At 41.6% G+C, this 14187-nt stretch overlaps 1 protein-coding gene across 1 annotated transcript in view; it reads right to left on the bottom strand.

The window, feature by feature from the left end:
• pemt (phosphatidylethanolamine N-methyltransferase) overlaps positions 1 to 14187 on the bottom strand; it is a 107374-nt gene that overhangs the window by 18249 nt on the left and 74938 nt on the right. The window contains exon 5 of the mRNA XM_080206302.1: positions 1603 to 1714. Within this exon, the coding sequence (XP_080062428.1) occupies positions 1603 to 1714 (112 nt within the window). The remainder of the gene's footprint in view (positions 1 to 1602; positions 1715 to 14187) is intronic.

The following is a 14187-nucleotide window of genomic DNA, read 5'->3' as shown; positions in this document are numbered from 1 at the left end:
GAGGAGGAGTTCTCAGTCTGAAGATCCTGACAGCAGACAGACAGTTGCCTAATTGGGGTCTAATTTTACTGGGGCTCTTGAGAATGACGACAGCAGAATTTCCACTGGCCATCACCTCAGCTATTAAGTTCACTCTAATTTATCTATTAAAACAAGCAATGGTCTCATGGATTATGAGAACATCAGTGGGGAAGGGGTTCTCATCCATTTTCATCTACTGACCAACTCCGTGGGATCAACTAGTCCTACCCAACCATCCTGAGCATGCCACTGCAATCGTACTGCTTTTCAAGGGACACCAATGAGAATTGTCTAGTTCTAAGTTGCAGAGCTTCATTCTCATGGTGGTCTCCACGTTCAGTCCCACAAGTGTTGACAACGCAATAACTTGGCTGTTTGTTGCTGGCAATGGCAGGTGTTTCAGCGCTGAGTTGGCAAATCCAGGGTACTTCGACCTTTTGTGGAACCAAAAGTCCATCAAATGTTTATTGTGAAATAGTTTCTTTAGACATTTGCTTGCATTTATAACGTCTTGTACAATTCATATGGGAGCCCATCTGATGATGAGGTCACGGTACTGGTAGGAATGAGCCTGTTCTCTTCTATGGCCTCAGTTGTGGCATTGGATGCCAGAGACTAATTTTCAATCAGCCCATGCATCATATGGAGGACCTTTGCAAACCACCAATAATCTAGGGGTGAACCACTCACACTTCCAGAACCACTGCGCTAGAGTTTGTCAGAGACTAGATATTGCAGTGAGTACTTCACCTACTAACTTCTGAAGGCCACTCTGCCACCTCTAAGGCACAAGTCAGAAGTCGGATGGAATATAGTCTATTTGGCCAAATCAGTGCAGATGCAACACACAAGAAGTTCAACACCAACCAGAACACTTGGCAGCCCTTCCAACAATTTAAACATCCTCTCCCTCTGGTGACTGCAGCAACTCACCAAAACTTCTTTGACAGCGACTCCCAGGCCTGTCATCTCCCCTGCCTTGAAGGGCAAGAGTAGCAGGTGCTTGAGAACACTGTTACCTTCAAGTGCTGCTCCAATTCACACACCGTCCGGACTGACATGGTTCAGCATTCCTTCATATTGTTGAGTCAATAGCTGGCAATTCCCAACTTAACAGCAACGTAGAAGCACCTTCACCAAATAGACTGCAGCAGTTCAAGAAGGAGGGTCATCAACACCTTCTCATGGGTAATTTGAGATGGGTAATAAATGCCATGTTGTGAGTGATAGTCAAATCTCAAAGATTTTTAAAAAATATGTGGCCAATCCAAAAACAACCATTATCCACTACCCTTCATTTCTGTTTTCTCGCCAACTTCTCTTTCATACACATGATCTAATTCTAAGACTCTTTTTAAAATTGTTCCATTATTGATGTTTTCCGTTAATAAAAAAGTGTTAACTATATTAATTATTTTTACTCGTGCGTTAGAAGAGTAGACTGTAATTGTCATGTTAGTATTTGTATGTACGATAACATCAGGGTCTTTGACTTAAGGAAAGAAAAATTAAAATTAAGATTCAGGAAGAAAGGCAAGAGACAGAAAGAAATGCATGCTGACTTTAAATTTATATACTCACATGACAGCCCAGCCCAAGTAGACTAATGTACTCCCCCAGTACATAGGGTTCTCCATTACATTAAAAGGAAATGTCAGTACCTTGGCCTCCATCAAGACTCCAAAATAGTCTCCTGTGAAAAGTAAATGCTAATTTTAGTTGGCTGGTACAACCAATGTAAATCATCTCTTCACCAAAGGTGAGGTATGCTATGAGTTGTACATAAATGTGATGATAATCCACTGCTAGAAAACCTATACTTGTGTTACAGAATCACAGATGTATTACGGTACAGAAGTTTGGCCCATTGCATCCATACTGGATCTCCAAATGAACAATTCATCTACTGCCATTCCAACCCCCCACCCACCGCCTCCTGTCACTATCACATTCTTCCTTTCCCATTGAAACTGCCTCCGCCACATTTTTAGGCAGTGCGTTCCAAGTTTCCTTTATAGTTACATAAGTAAGAACATGCAATTGTATAGTGCTTTTAGCAAAATCCTTGTCTTAAAGTGCTTTACAAGCAGTGAAGTAATTACCTGAGGTGAAGGCACTGCTGTAATGGTTGAGAACACGGCACTTAATTTCTGCACGGCAAGATCGCACAAACGGCAATAAAATAAATGCTCTGATAACTGGTCTCAGTGATGTCTGTGCTGAGATAAAATATTGGACGGGACCTGAAAGACCTGCTCTTCTTCAAAATAGTGTCATGGGATTTTTATATCTACCTGGGAACACAAATGGGGGTGTGGGAGAGAGGACATGGTGGGAGTCTGAGGGAGATTGATGTAGAAATCCATAGAGAGAAAGCAAATCTGTGGATATTTACTCTAAGACCAATTCAGGAGTCCCTATATCACCCTTAAGACAGAAGAAAGCCAGCTAATGATGACAGTGGAGCTAAAGGTGGGTGACATCACATCCACTGTGATAGCTCAATTTACAGCCTGTCACTTGTCATCCTCACTGCATTTTATATCAATATGGCATCAAGTTTAGAGCACTAATTTAATTTTATACTGCTTTATAATTTACCGTCACATACACTAAAACATTCAGATCTATGATTCATTGGCTCACAGCTGTAGGAGGCCAATCGCACTAGTGATAACTCCTAGCCTGTACGGCATATGAGACACTTTGTTTTAAGTCTGCAAGTAGCACAAGACAGACTTGCCCTTGCAGTTTATGTCATCTGAACTACCTGACAAATTTACTGCCTTATAATGCAAGCTCAATCGCTTTTCTGTCCTTTCTATAACGAGTGAAAGTACTTCACACAATCTGTCAAGCAGCTGGGATTCTGAGGTAACACTGCTACAGATTCTTACATCACTGAGCTATTCGATTGAAAAAGACTACTGTAATAATCTTGCGTTATAAAACAAAATATCAAGGTGACTTCTTTTGTGTGATTTGGACGTTGAAACTAGCTGCGAGTCTGTTGTGTGGCACTTTATCAAACGCCTTTTGGAAGTCCATGTGCCCTACATCAAAAACATTACCCTCATCAATCCTCTCTGCTATCACATGAAAAGCTCATGTGATTCAGTTAAACATTAATAAATCTGTGCTGGCTTTCCTTAATGAACATGCATTTGCCCAAGTGACTATTAATATTGTCCTAAATCATTGTTTCTAAGAAGCTTGCCCGTCCTTAAAGTCACCAGCCTGTGGGACCTAACCACACAGTCAGAGAGAGAGAGGGGGGGGGGCTGATACTGGCAGAAATTGTTTTAGTTTTTTTGACAAATTTGAAAACATGTTTTCAGTGAAACAGATTTTAAAATCCTTTAAAGTGTTTGCAATGATCATCATTGAGATAAAGATTCAGAACAGTGGGCAAAAGCTCATAATTGAGGTATTTTTTTAAACACTAATTTGCTGCCACGTTTGGATTACTTGTATCAAAAACATCTCTGTAATGTTTGCACAAAGTGCCTTCAAAGCACAGCAACAGGCGAAGGTTTTTCAGCCCCTCAGGTCTGCTCCAGCATTCAACAGATCATAACGCCACTCACCAACTTAGTTTCAGATTGCTTGAAACCCTTATCTAAAAAAAAATTACGCACTTGCCCTGGTATCTTCTGTGTGTAGGGGGGGGGGGTGGGATTCCAAATTTCTATTATTCCTCATGTGAAAAAATATTCCTGATTTTGCTAATGGTTGGCTTTAAATGTAAGGTTGCATCCCCTTGATTCCGTTAGCAGAGGATATTGTGGGCAGGATTTCAATCGGAAATTCCCAAAGTGACGACGTATGTTTTTTATGCAAGTGGTTTGGATCTGGAATGCGCTGCCTGACAGTGTTCAAAGGAAATTAGTTCATTATCTGAAAAGGAAAGATTTGCAGGGCTAGGAGTAAAGGCAAAGGGGGATGGCATGTAATAAATGGCTCTTGCAGCAAGCCAGCACAGACACAATGGGCCACATGGTCTCCTTCTGTGCCGTAACCATTCCCCAAAAATATGACCCTGGAAGTGAGCAAAGCTTCATAAAGCCAGTGAACAGATTTGTAAAGCCAGTTGCAGGGGAGTTCCTTCACAGCAGAACTAGCTCAACTGGTAGATAAAGGGGCTCCTAAATCCCAGAGTTGTGGTCTTAAACCCCACACTGGGTGACAGATTTTTTTGGTTAAAAGATGTTTTTATTGATTTTTGCCAGCTCATTAAACGATTATAAATTGAAAAAAGGGGTTGAATTAACATTCCTCATTGCCAGTATGCGCACCGATCTGGATTTATTCCAAAATTGGTTTGCTTTTGATAAATAGCTTTTTTACTTCATTATTTATTTTTAAATGTAAATCCACTTCCACTCTTATTTTTTTCCAAAGGTGCTTTATTTATTTTATCTTTAAAGAATCATGGAACCAGTTCCCATTCCAGGCAGACTGACTATGATGCCACTGACTGCATCTGCACACGTGTAATAATACACTGTGTTATAAATAAATCCAGTCTTGGGGAGAAAGCTTTTTAGGGTCAGAAGAACAAAGGTGTAGAAAATGACAAACAGATACTTTAACACACACAGTTCTGATTTGCGTAAGCCTATAAGTATGAAAATAACAATTGAAAAAACATCGGAAAGTTGCTTAAATATGTGAGATGAAATCATGCGAAAAGACATGTAGTCAACAACAAGACGCATATTTTAAAACTGAAATTAAATGTGCAAGTAATTAAACTTATCCATGTGGCATCCAAGGAAAACAGAACTGAACTTTTAACATTCTCTTGCTGTTCAGACTTAAACAAAAGGGCACTGCCTGAAGTAAAAGGGTTATATTCGCATAAAATCTCCAAAAACAAACGGGCTAAGCCAGCTCCAGAAAAAAGGCGCACATAATTGGGCAGTTTGTACTGTTCAGTTGAGATCGAGAGCGATCAGGGAAACAAAACCTGACAAGTTGTCACTTTGCAAACTTCCCATTTTGTGCAATCAACAAATGACCAACTTTATATTTACAAAACACCATGGATGCTGGAAATCCGAAATAAAAACATGCTGTAAATGTTCCACAGGTCAGGCAGAGACTGTAGAAAGAGAAACAGAGTTAGCATTTCAGCTCAATAATCTTTCAGCCAAACTGAAAAACGTTAGAAATAGTGCTAGAAAAATTCAGTAGGTCTGGCAGTATCTGTGGAGGGAGAAACAAGAGTTAAGCTTTCGAGCCCAACAAGAACTCGAACGTTAAGAGATGAAAAATGTTCGATATGGAACAGGCAGTTACACTGGCTGGGTTGTTGGAAGTGAAAAGTCTCTTGACTTAAGCTCCCAGAATATGTCCAGAGTGAGCAACCATCAGTGGTATCATAAAAAGAGATTCTAAACAGTGGAGCAGCAGAAGAGTGAAGCACCTTAACTCCAAGCTCCATTATAGAGGGCAAAGACCGTGCTCGTGATCCGAGTACCTGTGCATCTTCAGTCCTAGAACCTCAGTCATATTCTCTTTGCACAATGTCACACGAGCAAACATAACCTGGCAGCACATTTAATGCATGTCTGTAAAATATTAACACTTGAAATTTCACATGAGCACAATATTTTAAATGAGCGTTACAGAATCATACAGCACGGAAGGAGACCATTTGGCCATCATGACAGTGACAACTCTCTGAAGCAGCTGATAACACCCGACCTGCTCCCCTCCCCTCACACTACTCCTCCTCCATAGTCACACAATTATCTCATTTTTAAGTATTTATCCAACAGAGAGACAGTGAATTTGAGATCATAACAAACTGCTGAATAACAAAGGTTCTCATCTTTACTCCAGCAGTTTGTCAATTACCTTAAATATTGCTGAAAAAGACACATGCTGTCAAAGCTTTTCATCTTGCACGCTTCAGGGCAATTCACAAGAATACCAAATTGTAAAGGGAACAACAATTTATATTGCACGAGTTGGCTGGCAAGAGGATTTTAATTGGTAGAGGAGTGCATTGCCATGGAGAATCACTGGTTAACTGATAACTGAGCATTAACTGCCAAGCTTTGTTTAAATTCAAACCAGGCAAGTTGACTCTGATTGATAAAGACAAATTCGTTCCTGAGGGAATGAACCAGGGACTAGCTGTTGCCTATTTTGTAGTAAAGTGTGTACGTGTCCCTTCTGTCTGCAAAGGGCAGACAGTGTGTAAATATATATGGCTTTCAGCATGCCTAAGGGCAGCATGGTGGCACAGTAGTTAGCTTAGGTCACTGTCTGCATGGAGTTTGCACAATCTCCCTGTGTCTTGTGGGTTTCCTGCGGATGCTCCGGAGGAAACTGTGGTTTCCTCCTCCAGTCCAAAGATGTTCAGGTTAGGTGAATCAGCCATGCTACATTCTCCCTAAGTGTACCCAACCAGGCGCCAGAGTGCGGCGACTGGGGGATTCTCACAGTGACCTCAATGCAGTATGAATGTAAGCCTACTTGTGACTAATCAATAAACTTTAAAACACAAGTGAGCCAAACTGCGAGCCCAACTGATAATCTTAAATTGGTTTCCATTATCTTAAACCTATGTTTCCTGGTTACCGACTCTTCAGCCAGCGGAAACAATTTCCCCTTATTTATTCCATTAATCACTTTATGGCTTTGAATGTCTCTCCTCACAACAGAAGTCTCTTGTCTCTGGTACCATTCTGATAAATCTCCTTCGTACCCTCACCAAGCTCCTAAAATTGCTGTACAGTGAATGGATCTCAGTTGGGTGGCCTGTATGCTTTCAAAAGTAAAAAGTCTGACAACACCAGGTTTTAGTCCAACCGATTTATTTGATAATACTCACAAGCTTTCGAGGATTCCCTCTTCGTCAGGTGAATGGAGAATTCTGGCCTCAGACAGAGCATCGACAGTTTAGAGATTACTGTCTGTGCTTTATATGCTCTGTCTGAGGCCAGAACTCTCCATTCACCTGACGAAGAGGGAAACCTCGAAAGCTTGTGAGTATTATCAAATAAATCGGTTGGACTAAAACCTGGTGTTGTCAGACTTTTTACTGTGTTTACGCCAGTCCAACGCCGGCATACCCACATCATGCTTTCAAAACAAACAGTATTCTTTACATTTAGTTATTTTCTGAACAAATGAGTTTGGGATTAAATATTTGCACAAATTTCACAATATTTGTAACTCCTAGCAGATTAATCAGTGATTCAAACAACAAAAGCAGAATATTATTAATTCTATGAATCTGAATTTTTGAACCACAATTTATTTTCACTTAATGAAGTGATCAATATAATTCCAAAAGGTGTGAAAACTTTAGCTTTGCATTGGATCTGAAAAGAAAAGAATGTTGGATTACTCAATCTGATGTGGCTGTTGAGATGTATTCTTTACAAAAGTAAGATCGTTGTACCTGCAATCTTGTAGGTCAGAGCAATATAGATCGATAGCTGTCACTGTGTGTTGCAGACTAATGATTTTGTCTGCGTGTGAAGGCTGCTTAGTAAAATATGTATGTTTTACACTTGGCCAAAGAACCGTGAGGCAATTCACAATAAATTCCCAGAAATTCTGAACACAATGTTATTAAATAGTTCTTTAATCCTCTTGGCATTAGGAAACAATGATTTAGAATAAGCATGTGTTCACTAACCTCTATCCTTGTTTGAACATTACCATATGTTTACAGGGAAGCTCTGCAGGCAATGAAACTCATACATACGTTAGAAAAAAAGGCATGCATTTTAACTTGCTATTTCTTTGGATTTTGTGCTTTGACCAAAAAGGTGTTAGTAAAGCAGATGATCAAAAAAAGGCACAAACTGCTTTTATATTTTTTCTTTGTAAGTTTAAAGACACTCTTATATGGAATCAAATCTCAAATGCTTAAAATGACCATCATTGGTATATAAAGGAAGCAATAGAAGAGACCAAGCCATTTACTGAGCTACTTTGTAAACATCATCTTGCAGCTAGACTTTGGATTACTTGCGTCATTAAAAGCATCTTTGTAATGTTCACAGCATTGCAATTGGATGCTATTTGGCCCCTTGGGTCTGCTATGGCATTCAGTCCGATCAGTGCAGATCTGCCCTTTAGCTCCATTTACTCATCTTTACTTAGAATTCCTTGTATCAGTATCCAACAAAGGCCTGTCAACCAAAATAGTGAAAAGTTCCAATTTCCTAGTATTCACACTCTTCTGTGGGAGAAATAGTGAGAGTAAAGATGGTAAAATACATTACCAGCTGTGCTGGAGTAAACTTGCTTTTTCCTGCTGAGGCTCCAAGTGAATCTTCTCCACTTTGCTTGTTTGTCACACTTCCATCTCCTTCCCACAGCCTTCAAATATTCATATGTTCCCAGAGTCTGATAACTATCTTTAATTGCTTTGCTTTCTCTGAAAAAGTTGTCTCCGTGTTCTGCTTAAGTGCCTACCAGGTCCATCTATTTATTTTTCGCACGTATGTGTAGTATGAGTGTATACATGCAAGCGCATTCTGCTTTTCGCAACGCAATGATATCCATCACTCTCGATAAATGACCCGAGTCCAAAATATTTTCTCATCTGTTCTCTCCAGGTGCTGCCTGACCTGCAGTTTCCAGCACTTTTTTGATTTGCTTCAGATTTCCAGCATCTGCAGTTTCTTGCTTCTTGTTTCATCAGCTGAATGATCAGCAACAGCAACAGGACATTTCAACTTACGGACTTCCAGTTATAGCAACTTTACTTTTTGCCAGTTCACACCTTAATGGAGGGTTCGTTAAGAAATTTAATAGCTTATTGCTTCGATAATATTGCTTGGATTTTGCTCTGAACAGCAAACTCATGGTGCCAGCCGCTTGTTGCATTTGCACGAGGTTACAAAGGGCATTTCCGTGGCTAGTTCCTTTCATCTAACCAGCCAAAAAGCAAAGTATTCTCCACAGGGATCTTTAACCCCGACTGATTCCAGGATAGGTCTTTTAACTAGGTGACATTTTTATTATGGCCAACAAATCTCTCTTGCAATGAAAATTACCTTTTCTAAGTGCAGACTTCCATTAACACAATTGTGTACCTACTTAACAATCAGAATGAAGCAGCAGCAGAGTCAGAAACAGGAAGCACGAGTTAAAATGTTGAATTCAAAGAACAAAGAACAACCCAGCACGGGAAACAGGCCCTTCGGCCCAACGAGCCCGCGCCGCCATTTTAACATTGTGAGTTCCCTCTTCCACCCACGCTTATGGCACTCCACATTGGAAACCAGATTGAGGGGACAATTTGTTACACCAATCAGCCTAAGAGCACATCTTTGATGTCAAATCGTGTACAGAAAACAAAGTAAAACAGGTGACAGATGGGGATTTAAAAAATTAAAACAAACAAAGGGACAGTGCCAGGAGGTAATGCTAAATAACACTGTCAAGGTATTGCCCAGGCATGACCTTGGTGGGGTGTAAGGGCATTCAATGACATTCAAACACATGGTAATAGTATTCCAGACCTTGACTTCACTGGTGAGGGGTGGGGAATGTTTCAAGGGAAAATCCCTCTGGCATAACGGCCGTTTTGGAACTTCCATTGGATTCTCTGATTCCCTCTGCCCCACCTGCCCAAAGCGGGGGCGAGGGGGAACCCCCAACTGTGAACAAAATAGTTGCCATGAGTTCCACATTAAAACAGTAACTACACTTCAAAAACAGTTCATTGGCTGTGAAACATTTTGGGACCCCCAAGGTCATGAAAGGTGCCATATAAATGCAATTCTTTCATGTTCTTTCTGAAAAGGGCATTGAAATAGACAGGCTCTACCTTTTCTCAAGTGAGTTTAGTCTGTAGCATAAGTGCAAAAACTCCATGTAATTCAGTGCATGTGTCCAGTCAACAAGATGCCATTTCAAGGCAGCAGCAGAAGGAGGGAACAGACTCTCCAAACGAACAGCCGAGTTTTCACTCCGTTGTCCGGCACTCAGTGGTTTGCACCATCACTCTGGCACTGGATGGGGCACCTGATGGTCTCAGCAAGGCCAGTTCCACAAAGATTGGGTTGCATATTTAAATGGCGTCCTCAACTTACTCCCAACTCCCACAGACGTGGAGCACCGGGGCGATCCCCCCAACTTACAAGCAACAGGGCACTCCTCCAACCAACTAGGCCAGCATTAGCCCACTCTCCCCTTCCCCTAAACAGGCATCAGCCCAGGTAGTAGTCCTCATGGGCTCCCTCCACCACTATAACCACACACATAAGGGGCCTAATGGGGATCTCCAGCGGGCCTGCCCACGCTGGTACTGCCCAAGCATGCCCCTCACCATTTGGGGCTATATTTACCCATGTGGCCCCAGCACGTTTTTGAAAACCAATAATGATTCGCACTGCCGTGATGTGCAGCCGGCTGGGAGGAACGATACGGAGGGGGCGGAAGGTGAGGTGTTCAGCTCCCTATTGATATTTAAATATATTGTAATCTGGCTCATGCCCATCCACCCCCACCCTCTGGCATGAATCTGATCACATCATCGGAGGGGGAACAGGAAAATTGCGTTTGGAAATCTTGCCAACGCAAATCTGTTTTTGGTCTTGCGCTATTTAACGCAAGACCAAAAGTCATTATGGGATTTGTGCCTGTAGGTAGCGGGGCAGCTAAACCACAACCAGTGAGTCAACTTCTAGCACCTTGCCTGTAATAAATTTTCAGTTTGGATCCAGACCGATTCTACTTGATACATCACTGAATGTCTTTTGAAAATCAAACTACTTGGGCCTAGAAATTATATTTTCCAAAAACGGTAGCACTCCTTCATCAGGTGGTAAATGCTGTAAGCATCTGATACGCTGGGCAGCAAGTACATGCACATTACAAGTTGCACCTCCAGCCCTGCTGGTCAAGGCCACAAAATCAGTGTGAAATGTCCACACCCTGAAACAGGCATTAGGAACTTTGCATATGCAAACAAAGGCTAAACGCCTGTTGGAGGCTCCACTATGAGACTGATTTGCTCCAAGGTAGCTGGGGCCAGTGCCATTAGATCTACATGAGACTGAACAGGTTGTCCTTAAATGGAGTCAACCAAGGAAGGGTTCCAAAAAATACTGACCTAAAATGAAATCGGAGGAACAGGATTGCCTCCATTGTTGCTAACCAGTGCCGTTATTTCCATTATCTGGTCAACTCCTCGCTCTGGGCTAGATCTATTCCCTTCCGGTTACTGCCACTTCCTAGTGTACCTGATGCCAGCAGCGATCCAATCTTTAATCGTTCTTTGCTAAGAATGGAGACACCTGAATTTCTAGGTCACCGCACTTTGAACCAACTTTGTAAACTTTGATTGTTTATCATTGAGAACAATGAAATTAATCCTTAAAGAATTATGAATTTATACTAAATTATAAACAAAGTCTTTCTTACAATTCAAATTATGGTGCACAAATCCTGATACACATCTTTCAAATTGGTGTTTTGATAAAAGATCTCCTTAAATGACTCACAGCTGTAATGCTACAATGAATAGAATTAGCATTATAGCTTTACCAGGTTGATACCAGGTATGATAACATGCAGTTGAAATCTAAAACATTAGGCCTGCTCTGAGTCACTTGTTATAGATTGTCCCCTTCTTAATATTGCCAACTTCATGCAGTGTTAAGTAAACTTGCAACTGTGAGTTAGGAAGACTATAAATTGAAGATGCATCTGCAGCAATGATGGCCAATGTTAACTGCAAAAGCAAAAGATTTCAGTGTTCTGGTCCATCATTTCCCCATAGAGCACCATTTCTCCAAGAGTCTACTGTAAGTCCCAAGTTTTAAAATCCAGAAAGACCATTAGCTGGCTTGCTTGCTCTGGTACTGTGAAATGGCTGGTCTGGCCCAAATTTCCAATAGGAATCCCTGCAAGTTAATCGGCTACAGGCTTCAGAAAAGCAGGCTTGGAGGACTTAGTTAACAGCATACTTGGCTGGGGAATGAAAAGCCTGGCCAGGGAGCAGATCTTAAAATGCTGCTGTCAGCCATTGAAGGGCCAATTACTGAGAGGAACCAATTACGGTGGGGAAGTTTATCATCATGACACAGGACATGTGGGCCACGATGTGCAGTTGGAAGTACTGATGCAGGAGGGAGAACACAGTCCTACTTGGGTCTGAGGATCATCCACTAGTTGAAGCACAGGTATGAGGCACAGATTGCTGATCATGTTCCTATAGACAGGTTCCATGAGAAAGGCTATTGTCAGTATGCTGCTTCCTGTTAGACTAATTCCCTTTGGTGCTGAGGAAGAAGAGCAAGAAAGCTTCATGCCATGGCAACCTTTATCATCCCTATTCCTGATGTATCTGCAGGTCACCATGCTATATCTTTGTAGACTTGTGCAGGGCAGGCAAAAATGAGATCTCCTCTGATGTCCACGTACATGCCAGGGAGTTGGGGGTGTTGCAAGGGGGATGGGGTGGTTGGCATGTGTTTGGGGGGAGGGAGGTGCTCTGTAAAGGTAGGAACTAGGATTGCAATAGGTATTACTGAGTCTCGTGCATGTTTTCTTGCTGCCTCCTTGTCATCATTTCAGTTGCCCAGCATCAATCGACATCCACTGCAGCAAGTCAGGAAAGTGCAAAAGGATTGCAGAGATGCCAGCAATAATAACAAATAACAAACGCACGAGGAAAAGATGTAGTGACAAGTATTAGAAAGAACAGGAAAGCATTCAATGCTCACCAACTATCTATTTTTGAGTAGTTTCACACCTGGAATGCCAAGTGCATCCATACAAAATGGAAATCTGGGGCAAGAGGTAGCATTGGAATAAGGCTCACAAAAGCCTTGAACATCTAAATTATAATGATACGCCAACTGTCAACCAGTGCCTCTGAGCTTCCACGTGCCATAAACAACCTTGGAAAATTACAGCTGAAATGTCACCACATTTGTTCAGTACTTCAAACATGAAAGTTTGTTTCCAGACCTTTCGCTTGAAGCTCGTAAATTTCTTTGGCGGGACTAATCTTATGGGCTTAGCATTAATGATGCAGACATTTTAAACAGCTGTTGTCAAAGAACTGTTGTGCATCCTTATCCAATCAACTATAAGCTAGCCGTAATAGCAAAACCCTGTAATTATCTTCTGCTCATTAAAAACGGAGGCTGATAATTGGTGAATTCAAATAACAATTGCTTAATGGTGCTTTTCACTTCTGGCATATTATTAATTCACTAAATTACATACAAGGTTTAAGCAAATGTGAAGTCGCCCAAATTGGATAAATATCCTTACGAAGTACTGATGAGACAGCTTCCCAGAACTTGTTTTAATATGTTTACTGCCCAGTGTTTGCAGTCTTGTTCTCTGACGCACAAGCTCATAGATTCAAGTCCCATTTCAGAGGCTGAACAAACTCTTTCCATGGCACCCCAGTACAGTCCTGAGGGGAGTTTTGACTGAGATATTAAAGTAAGTCTGCCCTCCCAGGTGAACATTAAAATTCCGAGGGTATTGTTCAAAGAAGAGCTGTGGGGTTCTCAGAATCCAACGTGCATCTCTCAACCCTCACTTACAACTGATTACCTGGGCCAAGGTTTTCAGGTTCCGTCTGCGGTTGGACCAGAAATTCCCACCCAAAATCAATGGACATTTGACTGCTTCTCTGACTTTTCCATCCCGCCTGCAATGAACGGGACAGGAAAGTCGCAGCCCTGGTTATTTATTGAATTGATGCTTATGGGACCTGGCTGCTGAAAAGATGCAGTTGCCCTCAAAGTTCAGTTGGCCAAGGCTTGCAGGTACCAACTGACCTGGGCACTGGGAACTGGGCACAATGTGACCAAAAGCTTTGCAGGGAGGCCAGACATCACAAGGCAAGGACATAGTGCAGAGACAAAAATCAATCAAGCTGGTGGTCAGCACAATATGTTTGTCCACAGGATGAAACCACTGATAAGCAAAGTTGTGACGTCCAGCATTAATTCTGATTAAAAAGATACACAAAAGCATTGAGAATGTGGGAGGTCCAAATCACAAGGACTCAGCGCTGATATATCAGTCTGCTTGGAATCAGAGGAGGAAGTCTTCTTAAACCAGACAGATGTATGTGTCTCGTTCTTAAGGAACATTCCAGAATGGCCTTGGCACTGTTTCAAAACAGATAGATGATGTGCATTTGATTAACTAGCACCCATCTCA

The sequence above is a fragment of the Carcharhinus amblyrhynchos genome, chromosome 18 (genome assembly GCF_965287045.1).
Source record: "Carcharhinus amblyrhynchos chromosome 18, sCarAmb.v2.hapA, whole genome shotgun sequence".
In the NCBI taxonomy this organism is placed as follows: Eukaryota; Metazoa; Chordata; class Chondrichthyes; order Carcharhiniformes; family Carcharhinidae; genus Carcharhinus; species Carcharhinus amblyrhynchos.
The sequence above is the reverse complement of the archived record's forward strand: the minus strand, read 5'-3'. Positions and strand labels throughout refer to the sequence as shown.